This window comes from Camelina sativa, chromosome 5 (genome assembly GCF_030686135.1).
Source record: "Camelina sativa cultivar CO46 ecotype springtype chromosome 5, ASM3068613v1".
In the NCBI taxonomy this organism is placed as follows: domain Eukaryota; kingdom Viridiplantae; phylum Streptophyta; class Magnoliopsida; order Brassicales; family Brassicaceae; genus Camelina; species Camelina sativa.
Window position 1 is genome coordinate 4492725 of NC_141884.1, and position 24002 is coordinate 4516726.

The window sequence follows — 24002 nt, forward strand, 5'->3', positions numbered from 1 at the left end:
ACCACTCACTTGTTCACAAGAGTTGAAAACTGCAAAAAAGTTATGTCTTTTGTTTTTTTTGTCAAATCACACAATTCTACAGATTTTATGATTTTAAAATTTTGATTCTTTGTTCCTATGTCTATTTCTAAGAATTATATTAAATTTGGTTTTCTTTATAGTTTTTCATTTTTTGAGTTTGCAATGTTACCATATTGAGAGCCAACAATGAATAATTGAATATTCCAACAAGAATTTAACTGCTGAAACAGAGCGACTCTGCCTCGTGGAATGTTTGTATTAAACGTTACAAGTGTGGTGATAGAAGAATGTGACTTTGAGTTTGAGGCAATCTAAACATCAAATTCCCGAGGCTGCAAGAAGAGGTAACCCTAGCTCAGGACATAGAGGACTTAAGCTTGGTTCCTCCAAGAGGCTAAAAGCCGTGTAACCGTAGTATGAATGATACAGGTCCGGTAACTGTCCTGGGAATTTACTGAATCCACCATACTGCACACAAAAATGCATGAGCCGTGGCAGCGTTAACCACATTGTTGTTACCAGTAATCGATCATGAATAAAAAATGTAAACGCATGAGTGGAGACAATGTACCAAACTATCCTCCATATGCTGCTATTAGTACTAATGCTAACTAACTATAAGCTTAGTATAGCTTAGTATCAATTGAGATATGAGACATAGAAGAAGAGATACCTTAGACTGACAACTCAGTAAAAACTTGCGTAGAGCAATTTTGTCGATCAATGCATCGCCTCCTATGAGTTTAAGGACAGCTCCAATCCTACACAAATATGTACTATAAGTAAATGAGAACAGTTACATCCGGTGACAGTAAAGGTTGAGTGGACTAACCAAAATGCATAGCATGTGTCACTTGGCTTGTTAGTCCTACCTTGAAACCCACCATCATTTGCTTGTCGCTATAGGAAAGGTTAAGAAAACCATCAAAACACTCAGGATCATTACGAAACTAAGGTAATATTTATTAGGTTAATAAAACAGATTCTATGAAACAGTACCTGTAGGCACCAGTTTAGAAGCAATGAAGGTTCTATGACTGAACTGGATGAATCGTTTGACAATAAATCAACTCCAATAAATCCCATCAACCGAAGGGACGCAATAGCACAGTAAGTAGCACCACCTGCATAACTAAGTTGCAGAACGTAGGTAAGCATCATACACGAGTGGAGTCAAGTAAACTCAATGCCTCATAACATAAGACTATAGTACAGCTTTTTTTCTTATGTGTAGCCATTGAAGTAAGAACCTAAATGAACCAGCTTAGTTATCTATAGTGTCCTCGATGACCAATTCAGTAACAATTTCTAGCCGATTCACATAACATATGTGCTACGAAGTTGGACTGCTCATGGAAAAAAATCAACTGTAAGATTGTATAGGATTTGTCTTCAACTCACCATGAGACTCAGAACCAGGGATCAGCCCAAAGCCACCATCATATGACTGCAAAAAGAATGTTTCACAAGAATGTCTTCTTAACACACATAAATAAACAAATAACAATGGAAGAAAAATGACAAAAGCAACTACAAGAACAGAAGTAAACCTGACAGTTTAATATGTAGTTCTTAGCCTTATCTTTGTCCATTCCACTCCAATTATCCAGCATGTAACAAATTGCAGCTGATCCACAAATTAAAAGACTAGATTGACACTCTACTCCAAGTATAAAGACATGGTCTACAAATCCTATTAGGTAGCTATTCCTTACCAGCACAATATACAAATCGAAGATCAGTTTCACCTCCAATATGGATAGGCATGAAGCTGTAGCAAAACGAACAAAGTATCATAACCCAATTTTAGACCCCATTACACAATACCAGCCATGTAAATCAGAATATTGCAAACAAATTCCCGGAGTTCGTCAGATAAGTTACACACTTATGACATTACACACGCATTATGCTTTTTAAAGCACCAAAAAACTAATACCTTCCATCATCCTGTTGGAGGTTTTTCATGGACAACAATAACAACTCAGAGTCAATGGTCGAGAGATCATGTCCAGTGACCTTCAGAATGGCCAATGCACAGTAAGTGCTTGCCAAGTGACTACTGTTATGAGTTAAGAAATCCTGTCCCAACAAAGATAATCAAAAACTAAATCTCGTAATGTAGAAAACTTAAAAGAATATATTTATTATTAGTAGTACCCCATTCTCATCTATGGGAAACTGAGAACTCCTTGAACCAAAGAACCCATAAAACTCTCCTGCAAGAAGAGAACATCTCATTCACTGAATCACATGCTAAATTTAGAACTTGCTCATAAAGATAATAACACTCGAGAAAGATACCATCTTTAAGTGAAACTCTGTTACTAGGCATGGCCTGGAATGACAAAACCCACTTTGCAACAACATCTTTGTCAACCTTCACCAACGATTTCCAATAAAGTTTATAAAAATCACAAAACTTTACAGATGAAATTCACAAAATTGAAACTTTTGATGATGAAGAGAGACTAACACGATCTCTAGCGCCGAGAAAGTGAAGACCGGAGATAATGAAGTGAGCGAGGGTAAGACGATTGATCTCCTGAGATTGGTAATGGTACGGAAGCAACTCGTACATCATCTCCAAATACACCAAGTGTCGATCTTTCTCGAAATTTGCCGACGGCGGTGGCAGTGGCCCCGGAAAAGATTGCACCGGCGACGAATACTCTTCTTCTTCTTCTTCATCATCGTCTTCATCTTCCGACTTAGATCGATCCCAATCGATTGACACGGCGGTCTCTGACATAGCTTCGTTCTTCTGGTCTTGTGAGTCAACGGATCACGAGACTCAACACTTTTTAACAGTTTTGGATCTGTGGCTGCTGAAAGTCAAAACGACACGATGTTACGTTGTATAAATTCCGAACAGCATGTTGTTTTCTGAAAAAACCTTCTCGTGTGGCAGTTTTCGGGAAAACGGCCAATTCCTCCATAAACTATGTTACTTTATCACATACATACACGAAACTTTCATCTGTGCTTATTTCCCCATTAACTACGATAAAATTTGAATATCCTACATAAACTATGCAAATACGGTTAAAAACCACAAATCGTGAGACGGTGTTAGTGTGTCGTTAACATATGATGACTAAGATTCCACGTAGAGTTACTGAACGACATCGTTTTGTTTTTTGAAAGGGAAAAAATTAAAATACGATGTTAAATACTACAAAATCAAGACTTGAACACATGACCTCCGATGCTCACGAGCGAATCAAAACCATCTGGACCACTATGATATTCGTTTCTAACCCAACCGCATATATATATATATATAGGGCAGATGCACAAATTAAGAAAAGTAACTAAGAAAACGAAACCGTTTTATCTGTTCTTGCTTCCTCTTTTCCGATAACATGTGACTGATCGTGGCTTCTTAATCATTCTTTATGAATTTCAAAAATTGGGATTTCTTCGGTGGATTAGATCAAATTTGCTATAAATAATGTTTCCAGATCGATCTTTAATAGCCCAACTTGATTTTGTTAAAGGGAAAGGGAAAGGAACATCAACATAAAGTTGAGATTGAAATTGAATTGGAGACGCATTTAAAATCAATCTCTGCAGTTAGGGATGGAGACGCAGCAGAATGAATGAGCCAAGGAGAAAAGGAAAATCGGAAAAGAAGAAAAAAATTAGGGTTCATATTTCTTAGTTGTTCATAAGGTTTATATATATATATATCCGTTTGTACCTACAACAAATAATATAGTAGCTAAGTTGGTGTAAGACTGACTCATCGAAGAAGAGGTACCGGGTTCAATTCCTAGTCTTGCTATTTTTAAATAAAATGTGTTTTCTTTTAATATATGAAAAATTGAAAACGACGCCGTTCTGTAGCTAGTCAGCATCCTAGTCATCATATGTTAACGGAACAGTAACACCGTCTCAAGATTTATGGTTTTTAACCGAATTTGCATAGTTTATGTAGGATATTTAAATTTTGTCGTAGTTAATAGGAGAATAGGCACAGATGAAAGTTTCGTGTATGCATGCGATAAAGTAACATAGTTTATGGGGGAATTGGCCGTTTTTCCGGCAGTTTTCAGTTATAAAATATAGTATTTTTGTTTTTGTTAATGAATTATGTAGACATAATAGAAATACATTTTTGGCATACCTCTTTTTTCAAATATCCTTTTTTAAAACATTTTTATTTTTGTTTTTTACACAATTACATTATGTTAAATTAATTTTTAGAATTCGTTTTTTTAGGTTTGGGTTCCCAATTTACATTTAGGGTATAGTTTTTAAAAAATAGAGTTTAGTATTTGGAGTTTAGGGTTTATAATTTTGTCATTTTATATATTAAAAAGGGGTATTTTCGAAAATGGACACCATGAAAAGGTATTTTTGAAAAGTGACTAGAAAAATGGATATTTTTGAAAATCTCACCAATTTTAAGTTGTATTCAAAATATTAGTTTTTTTTATTTGATTTTTTAAAACCGGATTTAGAGTTCATGCATTTCATCTTGCAATACAATTTCTTTGTATATTACATGATAATAAAATTAAATTTTAATTCTATGCACTCAATCCTAATTAGTAACATTTATAATTTTCATATCAAAAAATGTACATCGTATCAAAGTTATATCTTACTTAATTTTTTTAAAAACTAAAAATTAATAAAACATATTTCTAAAAAAAAAACTGAAAACTAATTTATCTCATATTTGAAAAAGTAACAATATCTTAAAGAAATTTGTTTCATATTTTGTAATCTCATATATTTAGTTGTTAAAATTGACATGTGTCACGATTACATGAGTTACTAACTTTAAAAACCAAAGTTTATATAATAACATAATAATATTGAATAATTTATCAAATCATTCATGGATTAAAAAACTTAAAAAAGTTAAATTAATTTCTTATTTTGATTATCTTGTTTTTCTTATATTATGTTAATCACTAATTTTAACACATTGAATCTTTTTATACTTTAATCACTTTTTGTATAAATTTCTTTTTACTATATGATTATAATAAATAATAATTGCAATTAAATTGCAAATATTTTCCTTATTAACTGCACATATTTTCTTATTGAAATTAATAATTTAATAGATAACTTTCCTATAAGAATTAGTGATATAATAGATTACTTTTGGTTTTATATACTTTTCAAAAATATTAATTGTAATCCTTTTATTTTTAGGATTTTTTAATTTTCCTATAATTATTAAATATTTTTCCTATAATATTAATTGTATTATTGCTTTGACCTATCAATCGATATACATTACAAGTCTCTTAAGAAGACTAATACAATAATTATAGGAAAATAAGTAAATCACAACATATGTAACTTTATTTATTTATTTGATGTAAGAAGAATTTTGACTTGACCAAATATATTACTTTTCACTTAACTGATCATGCAGTAAGTCCTCAGCACACATTGGAAGCTGCAGTGCAACTCTTTCAACTCTATCATACACGCCTACTTTTAAGACATGTACATTGGTTAAAACATTCAACACCTTCCATCTCAATTTTTAACACTTCACATCATCTTCTCTCTCTTCCACCTAATCATTCAACACTCAATTCAATTTTAATCTCTCCAATAGTTTTATTTAATAAAATTCAACATCCTACCCCACCATTTTTACTTTATATTTTTAATTATTTATATAATTTTATAACTACATATTGATAACAATAATTGAAACTAAAGAAAAATAAAATTAATATAAGCTACATTTATTTTTTATTTTATTTTAAATTTCTAACTAATTTAAGAAATAAATAAGAGTTTATTAGATAATAACTAGAAAATTATAGTAGGAATGAATTTTTTTTGTCCAAATAAAATGAACCAAATCTCTATTTATAGAGTTCATAAAATAATAAATTTTGATATGAAAATTATTTTAGAAAAAAAACTTTTTGTTATACAATAATTGATCTTAATAATATAAGTTGAGAAAATAATATCCAAAATCTTAGTCACCAATAAAATTACTGTACTTGTCATCCTCTCGCGAATCTTCATTAAAAAAGGAAAAAAACTGACAGCCTCTCAAAACTTGCCACGTGTCAGCATTGGTCCCTCTTTCTTTTTATTCAACATGTTAGAATGTTTTCAACACCAATTAATCCACCTACATTCAATAATCTCATCGTAGTGATTAAACAATTTAATTTTTTATTCAACTACCCCATTGTATATGGTCTAACTGTGGAATTCCACCTTACGACCCTACTCCTTCAACTCCATCTCACCCTTCACCTCCATCACATACTCCAACTCCTTCCACTCCATCACACGCCCCTGGGACACCACCTTACGATCCTTCAACGCCTTCAAATCCTCCTTCTGGTGGATATTACTCATCTCCTCCCCCAAGTACTCCAGTCGTTGTGACTCCACCAACACCCATCGTTGACCCATCATTGGAGGAAGCCCACCGACTCCTGGAACTCCTTTCGTTCCTGCTCCATTCCCACCAATCACTGGAACATGCGAGTAAGTGACAAATGTTCTCTTTAACACAAACACCATAAGATAGATGATGATATCAACTATCACACTTCATGAGGTTTGTTTTTATTTTGTTTTGTGTAGTTACTGGAGACACCACCCTACATTGATTTGGGGTTTGCTTGGCTGGTGGGGCACTGTTGGTGGAGCTTTTGGTACAGTCAGTACTTCCAATAGCATTCCAGGGTTTGATACTCACATGAAACTTCTTCAGGCACTTTCCAACACCCGCTCTGATTCCATAGGTGCTCTCTACCGTGAAGGCACGGCGTCTTGGTTAAACTCCATGGTCAACACTAGGTTCCCTTTCACAACCCCTCAAGTTAGAGACCACTTCGTTGCAGGAATTTACTCAAACAAGGCAGCCACAAAGCAGGCCCATACCTTCAAGCTTGCCAATGATTAAGGTCGTCTAAAGCCCAGAATCTGAAATTAAGAAAGTTTCATGTCTCAGTTTGTCTGTTGCCTTATATCAAAAAGCAATCTTAATAAATTATCTTAATCATCATGTATGCCATCAGTAGAGTTTAAGTGTCCTATAGACTCTAGTAATATTTGTGATGGATACTCTTCTATATATTAAAGGTTGCTGTTTCAAAATATTTATTGATCGTAAATAAGATTTAGTAGCTCCCTTGTCTCTCAATCTGTTCAAGAACGTCCAATGAAATGAAATGCCAGCAAATAAAACTGAAACGTACGAAGACAATACCTTTAACCCGAACAAGAAACTATAAATAGGATCATATAACATAAATATTACAAGAGACTGGAACAAAGGACAAGCGCATAATTTAATGTACGTATGATCCAAGGTACAGAGAATATCTCTAAGCTCCATTTGCTTTCAATATCTTCTGCCATTTCTGTTGTTTCAGGTTTTTGGCGCAGAATGAAATGATTTAGCAGGTCAATTGCTCTAGATCTGAAAATATTTTAACACAAGCGAAGGTTCTATATAGATACATCATGATGGTCTTTTATCTTTTAAGTTGGTGCAGAGAACTTTATCAATTTCTCACTTCAAGCTTCCTTCTTGTCTTCTTGATAAGAGGGAGTAGTACTAATGGCATTACTTTGCTGTATATATTCCCATTAAGAGACCTTTATACCTCTCTTTTCACTGATATAGTCTCATATATATACTGCAGAGTTTGAATCCAGGAACTGCATTTGTGGCAGCCAGGATTTTCTACCACCAGGTTTTATCGCTCTTGATGATCTTACACACCTTCTTGTCCCTTTATATCCTGATATATTGATTTGAACTTTAGCAAGAATCTCAAATCCACAGCCGTTTTTGCATCTCAGTCGCTCTGTCTAGAATTTAGTAACACTGAGGTACCATCTACGATCTGATCTCTCTGCAAATTCTTGCATTAACTTCATTAGAAAGTGTCTGAGCTGAGAAGAGAAATAAAGAAGACTGTCCTCTGTAGTCTGAAGCACGAGGCAAAAAAGGTTTGGCCTATAGCCCTCATATTTTCCATGTCCATAGTTCAGGTAAACAAAACAGATTCTATGAAGTAGTACCTGTAGGCACCAGTTTAGAAGCAATGACGGGTCTATGACTGAACTGGATGAATCGTTTGACAGTAAATCAACTCCAAAAAATCCCATCAACCGAAGGGACGCAATAGCACAGTAAGTAGCTCAAAGCTTGCATTATCCACATTTTTGTTTCAATATGTCTCATATCACAAACAATGAAGGCTATTATAATGAGACTGAAAATACCCTGGCACCCATTTGTGTTTGGTCCACTGTTTGCGTACAACAATAGAATGAGAGCCATAACATTAGCAACCAAAGTGGTGAGTAATACATAAAATTCAATCCTGAATAACGAAAAGCTCGAGGTGAACTGATTCAATAACTTGACACACATCCACTTAATACCATCATTCTGCAGAGTTTTTGTAACATATGTATTAGGTATCAAGCAAGGAGAGATACATAAACTGTTGGGATACAAACCAAGTCCCACATCTAAAGTTTAAAGAGATTATCATTAATATATAAAGGGTTAGGGTCAATCTACTAATTGCCAATTGGTTTTTAGTTAGAAACCCAAGATAAGCCCAAATTTAACATGGTATCAGAGCCCAAGGTTAAAATTCTGGTGGACTTAGAAAAGTAGATACAGACATGCCTCTTGTTAACCCGAGTAATGGGGGCCCAAGAAGGGGTTTATTGTCGGTCCAAGTGGGATCGGTTCGAGATGGAGTTATCATCTCGAGGAGGCGTGTTAATATCCCACATGTGGTCCTTGGTTTGAAAGGGAGATTGTTGGGATACAAACCAAGTCCCACATCTGAAGTTTAAAGAGATTATCATTAATATATAAAGGGTTAGGGTCTACTAATTGCCAATTGGTTTTTAGTTAGAAGCCCAAGCCCAAATTAACAGAAACTAACCAAGAACACAAACATGAGAGATAAAAGACAGTGCCAGCTGAGAATCATCATAAGTAATCAAAGAAGTGAGGAATTATAAGAAACAAAGGGTACATTGTGACCCTGTGAAACTGACATTCTTTGTAACTGAGAGGCTTTCCATAATTCATGAATCGTCATCATATACGACAATATCCAGATGATCCTCCAAGTGAGAAGGCTACTCTCATACTCTATTCGTTTTACTTTAACACTACTTTCTTAGTATTTTTTTTTTCCACTCTCGTCTAAAACACCTAGAATCTGCATAACTTTTTATTCTCCAACCTTAATTTTTTAAAAAAAACTTTTTCTGCACAATAATATGGATATAGATATAGTCAACTTTATTTAATTGATATAGTTTTGGTCGATACTCGATACATATACATAATTCATTAATCATAAACCACAATTTCCACCTGGTCCTCCAAGGGAGAAGGCTACTCTAGTTTGCTTGTGATATCCCCAATACTTTAGTTTAAAACACTTATAAGAATCTACGTATGGTCTTGTTTCCTTATCTCCGAGATCAATGCTTTGGTAGTTCAAATTCTTAACCTTAATAAACGAAAAATGTGAACTCTTCTGAAAGTCAGTACTTGGAAAATAACCATTTCCCATAGGAGGACTAATTCCATCAGGAGATGTAAACGTATTTCCTTCGAAACGTATCAAAGAAGCTCCATTGTTTAAATGTGTAAATAACTCTTTCGGCCAGTATCCAATTAATTGATCAAATATTTTTAATACCCAATTTCCAGTGACGCCATCCTATTAGATATTAAAACATAAAAACAAACTATTAAACAAAATCTCTAAAATTTATAAATAATTATATTTATATAATATATATATGTGTGTGTATGTATATGTGATTTATGTATTCGAATATTTTGAAGCAGAAAATCCACAAACATTTGAGATTAGATGTTTTAATAATAATAGAAAAAATTCCAACATTTATATTCATGTAAAAAATTGATTTGTATTATACATATAGTGGAGTACCTGAAAAATTTGCGGTTGAACAATAACACTTGTTTTACCACCATAAATAGAGGTCTTATTGAACGCTATTCCGATCCAAGGTTCTTGAGCAACAATAACAAAGCCAGGACATTTTGTATTATAGCATCCAGTTTTTCTATAGCCATCTGCCTAATATATTGAAATGTAAAATAGAAGGTAAACAAAATCAAATCAATGGTCTAACTTTATTTATTATTTTTATAATCACAAAATATTTATTTATTTGCAATGTATAAAGAAACATTGTTAACAAAATAATTAATTTACTTACAGTCCAATATATTGTAAATCGCGTTAAACTATCACCATATAATCTTGGATGCACCTGTATAAAATTTGAAATTCATGAATAATATTTGTTAAAAAAATGTACTTACTCTGGTTCTCCAATATCTCATTAGATCATTAGATTACAATAAGTGAGTTATTTTCTTGTATTTGTGGATAATATAATTATTCCACTTTCTAAAGGGATTTTTACTTAATAAATGCTCATAAATATAATTAAAATAGTAATATATACTTTTATTACATAAATCTATATTTTAAGTTTTAGTTCCTAGTGTAAAAACACATGAATTTTGTATGAAGTACCCATTTTGTTCTATACGTTTAACAAAAACTTACCGTCCAACCAACTTGTATGCTATTGAGTTGATTGCGAGGTCCATTCTCTAACCAAATTTGACTTTTACTGTACTGGTTATTTTGTACAGTTAAACTATGAACACTTATTCTAGCTTCGGCTCCTCGATAGATGGTCCCATCCAAAACAGTCTCAAGTGTTGCAAACTGTATAAACAATAGAAGTTGCCACTTTTAATAATTTTTGCATGTATTATAATCACTACACTGGAAATAAGGGAAAAATGTGATCGCCTATAATCAAATTTTGTGCTATAAATAAAATATATTGATGAGAATCTTTCAATAAAGCCATGACAAGAGAAGAAGATTTACATGTTGGCCAGGATACTCGACCGAGTCGAGATGAATGCTCTCAGTTTCATTTGTTTGCCTTAAAATTGGTACCATTCCTTTTGGACAATTTTGATAATTTATTTTATATTTATCTTTGCTTTTATGGCTTTCATTTGAAATGAACTGTTTCTATAACATAACAAAAGAATAACAAGATTGAGAAGCAAAATATTGTTAATAAGAAAAAAAGAAATTCATATATTTATAAATGATTAACTAAAACATTATTTGCCACATTTCATATATGATTGAAAAAGTTTAACCATCAAACCTGAATCTTATGGTGTTTCAACATTGGATGTTGGAAAGCCGGTTGTTTGTATATATCCACACAATCAAAATCCTGAAATAATCTGATTAAATTTTCTTTTATAAACTAAAAATGACAAATATAAAGAATAAACAAATACAAATAGAAGTTGTCGAATCTGACGTTCATAATTCCGTCGACTCCTAAAATTAAAAGCATATAAGAAGAAAAAACCTACCAAAACTTCACAAAAAGAAAACGGTTGTTACAGTAATTTGAGTCAACGACTAATATTGCTTTTCGTACTAGTTTACCTATTTCTATAAACCTACCAAAAGTGTCAAATACGAAAATCTGGTTTGTTAAACTACAAATGTTAAGGTCTAAGACCATCTCCAATGTATATCTCTATTCTTTTCTCTAAAATAGAGTAACTCTAAAATAGAGCATTGTTTTCCTCCAATGTATTACTCTATTTTAGAGTTGAAAATAGAGGTAGTGTAAAAAAATAGAGGTAAGAATAGAGTTACTCTATATATAAAGCAATCTTATCATTTTCTCTATTTTAAAGTAAAATATAGAGTAGAGTTGGAGCAAATGTTGTTCTATAATAGAGTTTTGACTCTAAAATAGAGTAGGGTTGGAGATGCCCTAATACTGTATCAATAAAGTGATTTTTTTTTTTATAATCGAAATACAGGTTTTGAACTGTTATAAGTACCATTTTACGCAGAACAAAAGAATATTGGTTTTTTACTTTTAAGTTTTTTTCTATTATATGAAGAAGAGACTTCTGCATTGTAGGAGCAACATTACCCAATTCAATAGTGTTGTTTGTGTTTCCTCGGTCATCTCTTTCCGTTGGTGCAATTGTTGAATCCCTCCAGTCTGATTGTTGTATTAATAAGGAACTTTGTTCATACAGTCCAATGTCATTAGGGATTCTACACTCGGAAACCAATTAAGCTACTGCAGAGATGGAGCTGGAGATAATTTTCAAACTAGAATAACAAATTAATTAAAAGAAGCACATAGCACCATATAAAATATCCATAAATAGAGGTCTTATCGAACGCTATTCCGAGCCAAGGTTTTTGAGCAACAATAATAAAACCAGGACATTTTATATTATAGAAGGTAAACAATTATGCAAGAAAAATGGTAACATCAGACCAATGGTCTGACTTTATTTATTATTTTTATAATCCCAAAATATTGATTTGTTTGCAATGTATAAAGAAACACTGTTAAGAAAATAATTAATTTACTCACAGTCCAATATATTGTAAATCACATTAAACTATCACCATATAATCTTGGATGCACCTGTATCAATCTCATTATAGTTATGGTAACTTACTTACCTTTTTCCGCACTGATAACATGAGACACAATGACCATAACATGAGAGGAAGAAACAATTTTCTACAAATTTGCTTAAGAATTGCTAATTATAACAACATCATCATTTTTGACAAGTTTTTAGGAACAAAATACGAAAAGAAGGAGATAAGGGAACAAAATTTACTTGTAATAAACTACCTAACGTAGGAAACCATAATACATACTTCCCCGTTTTAAATTACTTGTCGTTTAAACTACCTAATGTAGGAAACCAAGCAGGAGCTTTAACACTTGTCACTTTGATGCTACTTCTCAATCACACTCTTCGGAGACCATCATCACCTCTTCTCAAATATCTTCCACAAGTTGCTAAATCAAATTTCAGCTAAGCCCTTTTCACCAAAATCTTTCCTTTTTTCCATTATTTACTAAAAAAACGATTCTTTGGCTCACTCACACTATTATACTAGCAAGCTTTCTCATCGAACTCTGCGTGAATGATGTTTGTATTATCTATCAGTCATGGTTCGAAAAATAATGTACGAAATTAATTGACAAAACTTCCATATGAATCCTAGAATTGTATGTAGGTTCTCATATCTTAGAATCAAAGTATTTTTACGGATGCATGTACCTTATATGTACCTTTCAATAACATAACATTACTGATTAAATTAAATGGGTTGAAACCATGTAAAAATAGCAAAATTAAGTGATTTTTATTATCACTTATGTAATCTTTACTTTAAAAAGCAACACAGCCAGAAAAATTAACAAAGTAAACAAATCTTTAACTTTTGACAAAAAAAAAATTAAGAAAAGTAAACAAATTTTTAATAATACAAATTACATATATAAATTAGGTAGTAGTAAGCAAGAAGTCTGTTGTGAGTCTTGTAATTGTGAGCCTTCACGTAATTGTGAGGAAGTAGGCGCAGGAAACGGCGACGCATGTGGCTATGATTTTTATATATGAGTTGACTTATATCTTTTGGTTTTCGTTGACTTTATATGAAATTACTGAAATATAGTGAAAGAATCGATATCAATATATTGTAACTTGTAAGACTTTGATTGCTAATTTGTACACATTAATGTTACAGGAAACATTTTTTTGGACGTTATTTAAACCAGTGGGCTGGCATGTTACATGTACATATGTAGCCGACTTATAGTCAACTCCTTGTTACATTTTTTGTTTTTGGTAATATGGTAAAAAAACTAATTTTTATTTTTGATACGAGTGATTGCACCTAAATGATTGAAGACCATATTGTTCAAATAGATGGAAAAACACGCTTTCAATTATCGCTACTACGTGTCTAACTTGAACTTGTAACTAGGACTCTAATGATTTCATATGCATATAACATATGTATTGTAGAGCAAATTTGGTTGACATAAAAATAGAAAAGATAGTGTATATCAACGGCTGCTAGTCTCGAAGGCTAGTGGAACGACAAGCCTCGACGTGAAACTTGGTTGACAAAAAAAAAAAAAAATTCGGGTTTATACCATGTCAATAACTAAGTTAGAAGTGCTTATTGAGTTCCAGCAAGTTACAGCACGACTTGAAGAATACGATTTGTGCGTGTATTTATTTAGAGTTTTAAGGATTGTAATTCATATCATTTGTTTTGGCATTGACTTTAACAAAAATCAACTCTTCAATCTCGAGTCAACGTAAACTTTGGCTATAAATAAGTCAACAATTCATTCCTTGTAATTCGAACATATATAGCTCAGCCTTAATCATCTTCATCTTTACTCTTTAAAGTGAAACTAGTTATTAACGAGAAAATTAATATGGCTCCACCACCTCCTTCACCGCCGTCGGTTACGTTGAGGACAGTACTCCTCCTCTTTAGGGTTTTGACAGCGGCTTTCTTGGTTATAACGGTGGTCCTCATCAGCACCAACACCGTCACCCTCGAAATTTCAAGAACGTCTATCAAATTGCGTTTTAACGATGTGTATGCTTTTAGGTACGTAAATTCAGTGAATTATATTTTCTTTACATATGTTTATTCTATATTCGGAGTCAGTTTTAAGTCTTGTGGCAATTCCTTTTTCTTAAACATATAAAAATAAACTTTACTAACTCTTATTTTACATTTCTTTTGGTTGGATTTGTTCTATTGTAAAGATACATGCTGTCTGCTGCCGTCATCGGACTACTTTACGCCCTCGTACAACTGTTCTTGCAAATCACTCAATTCGCCACCGGAACTACACATCCTCTTAATTATCAATTCAATTTCTATGGTGATAAGGTATTTAACTTTATAACTATTTTTGTAGATAAGGTTATAGTTTGTAGATAAGATCTCAACTTGGTCCATATTATATATAACTCTAGTCTAGTATACACAATGAGAGCGGTCATACACATTGATTTGAATCACAAAATGAAAAACTTGTTAATGTTTGTTAAAATTTGGACAGATAATATCATATTTACTTGCAACGGGTTCTGCGGCTGGGTTTGGAGTGAGCAAAGATTTGAAAGACACATACCTAGCATTTATAGTGTTTGATTCGACTGATCCTGTGGATGAGTTCTTCAGTAAAGGATACGCAGCGGCCAGTCTTCTCCTCTTGGCTTTCGTCTCTCTTGCCGTTTTATCCGTTTTCTCATCCCTTGCTCTTTCTAAGCAACCAATTCAAAACTCATAAACACACATATATATCATTGTATCCCTACATGCATTCCTTCATTCTAATTCATGGTTCTCCCACCAAATGTGGAATTCAATAAAATTATATTATATGCTTTTTAAGATTCTTTGGTCACGTTCCGAATACATAGCTCGCAAGGTTATGTTTTGTATTTACTATTTCTGTAAACATGTGTAGCCAACCTCTGGTCAACTTTTTAACTGTTCCCTAAGGCTAAACACATAATGAAAATTATAATTGGGCGAAGGAAGATCATGTTAGCGTATAAAAATTATAACCTTTATTTAGTCATAAACAATCTCACATGCAAATAAGCATAAGAAAACACATTAGCTGAATTTGCAGTTTGTATAGAAATTATCCTACAACGTATTAATGCATCGCCTAAAATTATCCATATTATGATTTTTGTAAAATAATACAAAAAAAATTAAAATTTAACGTTGACATTAACGAATCATCAACTCCTATCTTTCTAGTCGACGAGATATATTTGCTTATTGACTGGCATTGTCTTTGTTTTTTTTGACCAATACTGTAATCGATGTCTTCTTCTACATTAACAACTAGTATTATCTTTAATACTCCTCTTATATTACCCCATTTTAAAAAGGTGTTTTTAGTTTTCGATATATTTTAAAAAGCTACTTGTTGAGTTGTTTCATTGAAGATAATAATCCTTTATCCTTGATGCTATAATTGTGTCATCCTCCTCACTATCCAATAGCGTCACCATCGAATCTCAGGGAAACTCTTTGATATCTTAGGAGCTGTCAGCTGTGACTCAAGTTTCAGTCTTTGTTGACCAAACCTTCCGTGTGCAAATCTCAATTTCTCAACTAAATGAACTCATTGAGAAATTGTATAAGATCTTTATAACCAACAATGTAAACTAAATGTGAACGTTGATCGCTAAATTGGACGCCGTGTTATAAGAAGCCCTTCGTCCCGTAGTCAAACTCTTATCTTTATTTTTTTTATTTTTTTCCTAAACAAATATTGCATAGAAAATTGATAGAACGGCTTCGAATTTTCGCCGCTAGAGAGATGTCCATGAATCAATTAACAGCCTAGCAGCAGTTACACCAAATAATTATATATGAGCGCGTAGCTTATCATTCCAGGCTATATATATCCTCACAAGCTTCTTTCTTAAGAGTCTTTACCTTAATTTCAACTTAATTAGTTTAAGGTCGGATGATGTTTTCTCTGACGTCAAAGGTTGGTATGTTTATAAAGTTTGAGACATAAAAAATATTCTATGAAATTTTTTATATATCACATTTTTTTATGGTAAGCTAGACGTGGTGATCCAGTTTCAGCACGACTTGAACAATAAACTTTGGTATATTTTGTTTGTTTGACATTTACCGTCATTACTTGGTCCCATGCCATAGAGCAAAAGTCAACTCTTATCTCTCTAGCAAGTTTTAGTTATAAAATTAATTGAAAATATTCCATGAATTGTATTTGAACATCTCAGGCTTTTATCTTCATCTTACTCTTTGAAACCCAATTTTAAGAAGATCATTAAAAAGCGTACTTGTCAATTCTATGCATGGCACCCCCACCTCCATCGCCACCACCTGTTTCGTTGAAGGTATTACTCCTTCTTCTTAGGGTTTTAACAGGGGTTTTCCTTGTTATAGCGCTCATCATCCTCAGCACCAACAGTGTCACCATTGTATCTCAAGGAAGCGCATTTAAATTTCATTTTAAAGATGTCTATGCCTATAGGTAATTCCCCTAACGAAGCTCTTCATTTTGATTTGTTCATCGGTTTTGGAAAGCATAAGTCATATTTAAGTAATTTGTTTTGTTTTTTTTTTATAATAAAAGCAATTTGGTTTGCCTCTTGTATGAGTTTATTCTTAAACTAGGAATCTATTTTACAATTGGGTATTTTTTTGGTTATTAAAACCGAAGTGTGTATTAATTCTTTCACTTCTTGAAGATACATGCTTTCAGCTGCCGCCATCGGACTAGTTTACGCTGTCATACAACTGTTCTTCACAATCTCCCTATTTGCCACCGGAATCAAAGACCCTTTTAATTATCAACTCGATTTTTACGGTGACAAGGTATTTCATTAATTAATGACCATTCGATTATTGTATTACTAGAATGTGTTTTTTTTTTTTTCTTCTAATTTAAAAATGTTGACAGGTTATATCATATCTAGTGGCGACGGGTTCAGCAGCTGGATTTGGAGTGAGCAAAGATTTGAAAGACACATTTTTAGCATTAGTCGCATTGGATTCGACTGATCCTGTGGACACGTTCTTTAGTAGAGGCTACGCATCGGCCAGTCTTCTTCTCTTTGCTTTCATTTGCCTCGCTGTTTTATCTGTTTTCTCATCCCTCGCCGTTGCCAAACAATTTTCTTAATTTAATTCTTATCACTATAGAACTAGTAATGATTTATTGATTTTCAATATTAATTATTTGATCAGGTATAGCTTTCTCGCCGTGATATGTGTTGGTGTAATTATTTATACAAATTGAATAATTGTTTGTGCATGTTACGAATTAGATGAATATGTTGATATAAGAAAATTATAGTTGACTACTGTAGATTTTATACATTTTCAAAATTACTGTAAGGTTTGCTCACCATCATCTGGAACTTTGAAAAGTCATAATTCTGGAGCTAACTTTTTAATAAGAGAGATTACTCTTAAAAATATACACATCTCTTAATTTGGTTTTAAAATTGTGTAAGTTTGACCGTAAGTATACAAGGTGTTATACGTTGAGTCGTTGACGTTAACGAACGTGCACCAAAGAACAGAGTGAATCATTTTCATAAAAATAAACCATGTGTACTGTTTTAATTAGACACCCAAGAAAAGACCATTTAAAAAAAAAATGCAATTTTTTTCTCTTATATACAGAAAAAAAATTATAGCTGGTAAACGTAAAACAAAAAAAAAAAATTGAAGTATGAGACATACACATAAGAATTATTAAATATAAATATTTTACAAACATCTTTCAACGAAAATCATCAAATTTTTTAATACAACGCTTTACAAATATTTTTCAAAATTATCATTAATTTTTAAAAACTAATTATACTATATAGTAATTCATAATATATGATTCAGGCAGGTACGTCTATTCAAGTTTAAATTACGATACCTACACCTACAAATATTTGTATATATGTAACTTTAACCATATCCAAAACTCTGATCCGAGAATTTCAAAACATATCGGATCATTTATCATATCGAACATAATACAACATAAAATATGCAGATTTGAGTGGAGCAAAGAGTGATATTATAATGGCAAAGCCTAAACCACCAAACCAAACCCCAAAAAGCACACCAACATAATGTTGGCAACGTATATCTGAGATGTGTCTGGACACTATCTTATCTACAATTTTCTTTTATATTATATCAAATTTTTGTTTTTTTCACACTCTATGTTAAAGCTTTTCTTAGACAACATAAGTCATCCTTTCCTTTTGCTGATGTGGTTTCATATGCAGCCACAAATCAATTGCCATTAGTTCAAGAGAAATATTATTATACGATGATACTTATCATGATTAGTTAATCAGCATGGTTAACACCGGTCATAATCAAAATGAAACTTTGTTTGGACAGCTGGTGGTGGTGGCATGATGAATTATTTTAAGCCGCCCACTTATACCACTTGTTTTTGGCGGAAATGCTTGTATTTTAAAGATCATTATCCTTTACACATCTCCTGAAAGCTATTCTGGTTTATACATGATGGCTTCGGTTATTAAAATTTCTTAAAAATTTGAAGAAAAAAACTATATATGTTAATGTACTTGGGATATATAAACTTCAAGTTGCCGACGTTGCCACGTTGGTTGTGAAACGTTTAGACAAGGAAAGGAGTCAGAGAAGGTTCTTATTATGCATAATTTCGTGCAATTGGATGCTAATAGAAATACAACTCGAAAATAGTCACATTGACAACCAACCATGAGTACTGGAACTGCTGTAAAATAATTTGAACCATGAAGTAAACTATTCAAACCATTGGTTCTTTTTTTTTTTTTTTTAATATCCTTATAAGTTATAAGCTATAATGAATGAATATATATATATATATGCAATCTATAATATCCGGATTTGAGAGCTGTATTGTTTCTGACTGATAAATTAGAGATTTTTTTTGGGTTGATGTTCTCTTATCTGTATTCTTATAATATCGAATAACAATAGTAAAGAAAACAAAATATAGAATATGATATTTTATCACGAATCCGCTATCAAATCAGTTCAGATGCATCCGCTACTTAAAATAAAAATCCAGCTAAGTTAAATTCGATCGGTGTCAACTCAGCTTGCCAAATTTGTCCAGTATAGTGGGGGGAGGAAAACATAATCACTCCATCTTTTTACAGTTTTGTGTGTATAAGTTCATGTTGTGCCTTTTGTCATATTCATGATATGTCGTTATCATCGGGAAAAATATTAAAAAAAAAGAGTTCATGATAGGTATCCACGCACGATATATTACAATTAAGGAAATTTTTTATCTGGTCGTACATAAAGTATTAGCACATATCTATATTTGAATTTCACTAACCCATCATAATCGACTGATAACAAATCGCATATTCTGAACAGGTAGGTAAGTTTGAAACTGCATAACATTTTAATTATCTGAAATTTTTTTTTAACAAATCACACTGAAGATGATGGGAATATATCGTAAGGGTCAGGGATGGTTCGCATAACATGCCTACGATACACAATTAGGCGCTGTCGGGAATTAAAACTCTCTGGCTTCCGTCAGATAACGTATAAATTCCCTTATATTTGTGAAATTGTGATCAAAATATTATTACTATTTTTGTTCTAAGTAGAGATAGAGGTTCCAGGTGGAGAGAATCATAAAGTGCCAAAAATTTCAACCACGACGTTGGCCAAAAAGTTATTTGGTTTCTTTCTTCCACATATGATCCGATGCGGATGCATAATGCGTTTTTCCATATGTGGACACATTCACATTTTCTAATTGTTTTTTCTAGCTCCATTGAAGTAATATTTAATTTCGTGGGTTCAATTATTCGTGATATATAATCTCTTCTAATCCTTTTATATAAAACTACAAAAACATAATCGACACGGATCCACTTGTGTTCCTCAAGTGAACTTCACTATCCCCATTTGTTGGCTAATTCTTATGATAACCTCTTTAACCTTTTCGACATTTTTTCTCATTCTTTATACAGAAACAAAGTTCAGAATAATTGTTAAAATTAATGCAATAATTATAAAACTTTCTTAGTTGTATAGTGATATTTTTATTTCTATGACAATAGTAATTATTTTTTATAACTTGGAAAGTAAAATTAGTTAGTATAAATTAATAAATGACATGCGAAGTTAAGATAATATAGAGAAGGTGAATAATTTTGACATGTCTTCTCTTAATGTAGCCATGCTAATTTTGTTTGTAGAAAACAATGTGAAATCTATGGGATATCCGATGGTACTGAATATTGCTGAATCAGGTGTGAAGTGCTCATTTTCCTTGGTTAAAACTTAAAGGCACCAAGGATCAAACTGGAAATTTCAAAATTTAATAATTAACAATTGTGGTTGATGTTTTCATCATCATCACGACCACCAATTACTTTAAAAATTATGTATGCTCCTATTATAAATCAAGGATAATATCAAAAAACCATGTTATATTCTACAAAACAGGAATGGCATATATACTCACTATCAAACTTGCATTACTTAGTGGAATCCCTATAATTCCTCCTAACTCAAAAGTCATATTTAATTTTTAAATTATCCCACGAAAAATAATACAAAACCCTAAAAACCCTCCTATAAAACCAACCTCATCCTCTCACACATTTCTCCATCAGCTCTTTCTTACATCATATTGCAATTCCTCACTTTATACCAAATTTAGAGTACGTTGAGATATGGCTTTAGAAACATGGAAGCCATTCCTAACTGTTGTTTCTCTACAATTCGGATATGCCGGACTGTCGATCATAGCCAAATTTGCTTTGAACCAAGGCATGAGCCCTCACGTTCTAGCTGCTTATCGCCATATCGTCGCTACAATTTTCATTGCTCCATTTGCCTTTTTCTTGGATAGGTATAATACTTTCATTGGATGTACATAAAATTGTATTTTGGTCATGCATGCATGTATGCTTTTACGTATACGTACGTAAATGTAAGTTTGTACTTGTATACACTCGGTCTATGTATTCTTCACGTAGAAAGTACTAATATTCTTTTCTGATTATTTTACTTCAATTTGCTTTTTGAATCATGTACAGAAAAATACGGCCGAAGATGACACTACCCATCTTCTTCAAGATATTGTTGCTTGGGTTATTGGAGTAAGATTGATTTACTAGCTATAATTTTACTTTTCAATATGTATATTTTAGTTCTTACGTTTTGAAAACGAATAATTAATTGAATTTTTGTTTATATGTTTACAGACCAACAATTGATCAGAACTTATACTACACTGGCATGAAGTACACTTCGGCGACTTTCACAGCTGCAATGACCAATGTTCTGCCTGCCTTTGCCTTTATTATGGCGTGGATCTTCAGGTATTACGAACTTAATTTTGTTTCGTATGATGTGGTTTGTTTTGGTTTATCGTCTAAAGACATCATTATTTTTTATGCGTAGACTTGAGAAGGTTAACGTCAGGAAAATACACAGCCAAGCCAAGATTCTAGGGACAATTGTGACAGTTGGTGGAGCAATGCTTATGACTGTTGTGAAAGGACCTATGATTCCTTTGCCTTGGGCTAATCCTAACGACATTCATCAAGACGCATCCAATCCCGGAGTCAAACAAGATCTTACTAAAGGCGCACTCCTTATCGCTGTGGGTTGCATCTGCTGGGCCGGTTTTATCAATCTCCAAGTAATTTTAAAGACCAAAATTTTCATATGATGATTCAATATTTTATAAATAGTTACATCTAGTACTTATTAGACCAATATAATGATTGCTTATGCAGGCAATCACGCTTAAGTCATACCCGGTAGAGCTATCCATGACAGCTTACATATGCTTTATGGGGTCTCTTGAAAGCACTATTGTGGCACTTTATATTGAAAGGGGAAATCCTTCTGCTTGGGCTATCCAATTGGATTCCAAGTTACTAGCTGCTGTTTATGGTGTAAGATTAATTATACTAATATACACAATATAAAGTTTTGGTTTTAGTTATATATACAAATCAACTTAACTGATCTTACTGTGTTTGTATGCAGGGGATAATATGTTCAGGGATTGGTTACTACGTTCAAGGAGTAATAATGAAAACTCGAGGACCAGTGTTTGTGACTGCCTTCAATCCATTGAGCATGGTCATTGTTGCGATCTTGGGGTCTATAATCCTTGCTGAGGTTATGTTCCTTGGGAGGTACGTAAACTTTCTGAAAGGTCTTTGAAAATAAATAATGGTTTAGTTAGTTTAATCTCACTGATTAATTGTGTATATAATATTTGTAGGATTCTTGGAGCAATAGTGATTGTTCTTGGACTCTATTCAGTTTTGTGGGGCAAAAGCAAAGACGAACCATCTTCACCATTTCCCGACATGGACAGGGAACTCCCACTTAGTAGTCCACAAATTGTGACATTCTCGTCGAAAGCAAATGCAGAAATTGACACAAACCATGCAAGTGTTGTTTTCACGAGACCGAACACCAATGAATCAGTCTAAAATAATGACAGCACCACCGGCGATTATAAAGTTATAATAAGAGAAAACAATGAGTCCGATTTCTAAACACATGATCGTTGCTTATTGGTAGAGTGCATGTTATTGTAATGCTAATTTTGGCTTTTGTTTAATTTTGTATCAGGGTATAATATATGAAATGTTTTGCACAATTAAAAGTATCTCTTTACTTAAAGTCATCTACTAGTGTTTAGAGTTCTTAATTTATCACACTTCAAATCAATTATGAGCTTCCGACGTATATCTCCAACAGCTGTCTAATAAATTTGCAACAAAAATTATTATGTAATATGAACAATTTTTTTTTTTTTTTGGTAGTAAAAATATGAACAATTAATTTACTATATGTTACTTTCTTTGCATACGTAATCTGCCAAAAAAAACAAAAAAGTTAATTGAAAAGTAATACTTTAGAGCACGAGTATGATGTAATGCGGTGGTGGGTAATGGAGCATAATGGATCAAATCAACAATTTTCTTCTTTTTTTGTGTGTGGAATTGGGACGTGTTTTAGAGATTCTGTATGGTTTCTGGTCGCCACATAAGAAAGCATCTCTGTTCAGAGATAGTTTTGTACTTGATGTGACAGCTTTTGTACTTTAGTTGTAGGAAAGCTTCATGCTGAAGAGCATTGAGTGTATGTGGTGTTGTTTTGTTCGAATATTCTACGTTAGTCATTTCAAGATCTTTCAATTCACCATCCTACTACTTTCCTATTTCTTTTTTATTTTAATATTTTGTGTTAAAGAATTCACCATCCTACTCACATCTTGAAGTAGAAAAATACAAGCTTTTTGAGTTGAGAGAACAATAGAAAATCAAATGAAATAAAGGAAATTTTGTATGATATGTATATTTTCTGATATCTATATATATATATTTTTAAAGACATTTAGCAAATAATTCTTAGAGTTTAATCTATTTACAAGAATGCCATTAGCATTCATTATTAATTTGTTTTCATTTAATTAATTAATATTAAGTTTCTATTTTTGAAAATAAGATTTCTCATCCTAATAAAATTTCC

The 24002-nt window shown here is 32.5% G+C and overlaps 5 protein-coding genes and 1 pseudogene across 7 annotated transcripts; 4 read left to right on the forward strand and 2 right to left on the reverse strand.

The window, feature by feature from the left end:
- Positions 1–194: 194 nt before the first annotated feature.
- LOC104785480 (geranylgeranyl transferase type-1 subunit beta) lies at positions 195–2958 on the reverse strand. 2 transcript variants are annotated; one of them, XR_015598303.1, is made up of 11 exons: positions 2498–2853; positions 2326–2401; positions 2182–2240; positions 1961–2103; positions 1737–1792; positions 1572–1648; positions 1423–1468; positions 1021–1153; positions 854–921; positions 695–782; positions 195–489 (listed from the first exon to the last, which is right to left on the reverse strand). XR_015598303.1 is itself a non-coding variant. In XM_010510700.3 (11 exons), exons 1-11 carry the CDS (start codon positions 2771–2773, stop codon positions 340–342), a joined length of 1164 nt encoding a protein of 387 aa, XP_010509002.2. In that variant the 5' UTR covers positions 2774–2958; the 3' UTR covers positions 195–339. The 2 variants fall into 2 exon arrangements, 1 of the variants encoding a protein (XP_010509002.2); XM_010510700.3 differs by having other exon boundaries at positions 1021–1145; positions 2498–2958.
- Positions 2959–6188: 3230 nt separating this feature from the next.
- LOC104788882 (protodermal factor 1 pseudogene) lies at positions 6189–7099 on the forward strand (annotated as a pseudogene). Its single transcript, XR_015558471.1, has 2 exons — positions 6189–6507; positions 6607–7099. The product of XR_015558471.1 is annotated as a protodermal factor 1 pseudogene (transcript).
- A 2260-nt stretch (positions 7100–9359) lies between these two features.
- On the reverse strand, positions 9360–12605 carry LOC109132812 (protein neprosin-like). The gene is made up of 8 exons (XM_019245196.2): positions 12585–12605; positions 11404–11454; positions 11242–11313; positions 10950–11099; positions 10617–10781; positions 10261–10314; positions 9969–10118; positions 9360–9731 (listed from the first exon to the last, which is right to left on the reverse strand). Exons 1-8 carry the CDS (start codon positions 12603–12605, stop codon positions 9360–9362), a joined length of 1035 nt encoding a protein of 344 aa, XP_019100741.2.
- A 1675-nt stretch (positions 12606–14280) lies between these two features.
- Positions 14281–15344, forward strand: LOC104785482 (CASP-like protein 4D1). Its single transcript, XM_010510701.2, has 3 exons — positions 14281–14549; positions 14711–14837; positions 15010–15344. Exons 1-3 carry the CDS (start codon positions 14371–14373, stop codon positions 15238–15240), a joined length of 537 nt encoding a protein of 178 aa, XP_010509003.1. The 5' UTR covers positions 14281–14370; the 3' UTR covers positions 15241–15344.
- Positions 15345–16410: 1066 nt separating this feature from the next.
- LOC104785483 (CASP-like protein 4D2) lies at positions 16411–17812 on the forward strand. The gene is made up of 3 exons (XM_010510702.3): positions 16411–16980; positions 17198–17324; positions 17410–17812. Exons 1-3 carry the CDS (start codon positions 16802–16804, stop codon positions 17629–17631), a joined length of 528 nt encoding a protein of 175 aa, XP_010509004.2. The 5' UTR covers positions 16411–16801; the 3' UTR covers positions 17632–17812.
- A 3117-nt stretch (positions 17813–20929) lies between these two features.
- Positions 20930–23127, forward strand: LOC104785484 (WAT1-related protein At2g39510-like). The gene is made up of 7 exons (XM_010510703.3): positions 20930–21354; positions 21542–21604; positions 21710–21826; positions 21909–22149; positions 22247–22408; positions 22503–22654; positions 22744–23127. Exons 1-7 carry the CDS (start codon positions 21176–21178, stop codon positions 22955–22957), a joined length of 1128 nt encoding a protein of 375 aa, XP_010509005.1. The 5' UTR covers positions 20930–21175; the 3' UTR covers positions 22958–23127.
- The last annotated feature ends 875 nt before the right edge of the window (positions 23128–24002 follow it).

What these genes read in the sequence shown, in the direction of transcription:
- LOC104785480 (XM_010510700.3), bottom strand. Translation starts at nt 2,773, where the DNA reads ATGTCAGAGACCGCCGTGTCAATCGATTGGGATCGATCTAAGTCGGAA. An exon ending in ACTACATATTAAACTGTCAG is followed by an intron (nt 1,469 to 1,571) that starts GTTTACTTCTGT and finishes TTCTTTTTGCAG; the next exon opens with TCATATGATGGTGGCTTTGG. An exon ending in CCCTGGTTCTGAGTCTCATG is followed by an intron (nt 1,146 to 1,422) that starts GTGAGTTGAAGA and finishes TTAGTTATGCAG; the next exon opens with GTGGTGCTACTTACTGTGCT.
- LOC109132812 (XM_019245196.2), bottom strand. Translation starts at nt 12,605, where the DNA reads ATGTTATCAGTGCGGAAAAAG. An exon ending in GAGTCGACGGAATTATGAAC is followed by an intron (nt 11,314 to 11,403) that starts GTCAGATTCGAC and finishes AGATTATTTCAG; the next exon opens with GATTTTGATTGTGTGGATAT. An exon ending in TTCAACCGCAAATTTTTCAG is followed by an intron (nt 9,732 to 9,968) that starts GTACTCCACTAT and finishes AATATCTAATAG; the next exon opens with GATGGCGTCACTGGAAATTG.
- LOC104785482 (XM_010510701.2), top strand. Translation starts at nt 14,371, where the DNA reads ATGGCTCCACCACCTCCTTCACCGCCGTCGGTTACGTTGAGGACAGTA. An exon ending in AACGATGTGTATGCTTTTAG is followed by an intron (nt 14,550 to 14,710) that starts GTACGTAAATTC and finishes TCTATTGTAAAG; the next exon opens with ATACATGCTGTCTGCTGCCG. An exon ending in TCAATTTCTATGGTGATAAG is followed by an intron (nt 14,838 to 15,009) that starts GTATTTAACTTT and finishes AAATTTGGACAG; the next exon opens with ATAATATCATATTTACTTGC.
- LOC104785483 (XM_010510702.3), top strand. Translation starts at nt 16,802, where the DNA reads ATGGCACCCCCACCTCCATCGCCACCACCTGTTTCGTTGAAGGTATTA. An exon ending in AAAGATGTCTATGCCTATAG is followed by an intron (nt 16,981 to 17,197) that starts GTAATTCCCCTA and finishes CACTTCTTGAAG; the next exon opens with ATACATGCTTTCAGCTGCCG. An exon ending in TCGATTTTTACGGTGACAAG is followed by an intron (nt 17,325 to 17,409) that starts GTATTTCATTAA and finishes AAATGTTGACAG; the next exon opens with GTTATATCATATCTAGTGGC.
- LOC104785484 (XM_010510703.3), top strand. Translation starts at nt 21,176, where the DNA reads ATGGCTTTAGAAACATGGAAGCCATTCCTAACTGTTGTTTCTCTACAA. An exon ending in TTGTTGCTTGGGTTATTGGA is followed by an intron (nt 21,605 to 21,709) that starts GTAAGATTGATT and finishes ATATGTTTACAG; the next exon opens with ACCAACAATTGATCAGAACT. An exon ending in TACTAGCTGCTGTTTATGGT is followed by an intron (nt 22,409 to 22,502) that starts GTAAGATTAATT and finishes GTTTGTATGCAG; the next exon opens with GGGATAATATGTTCAGGGAT.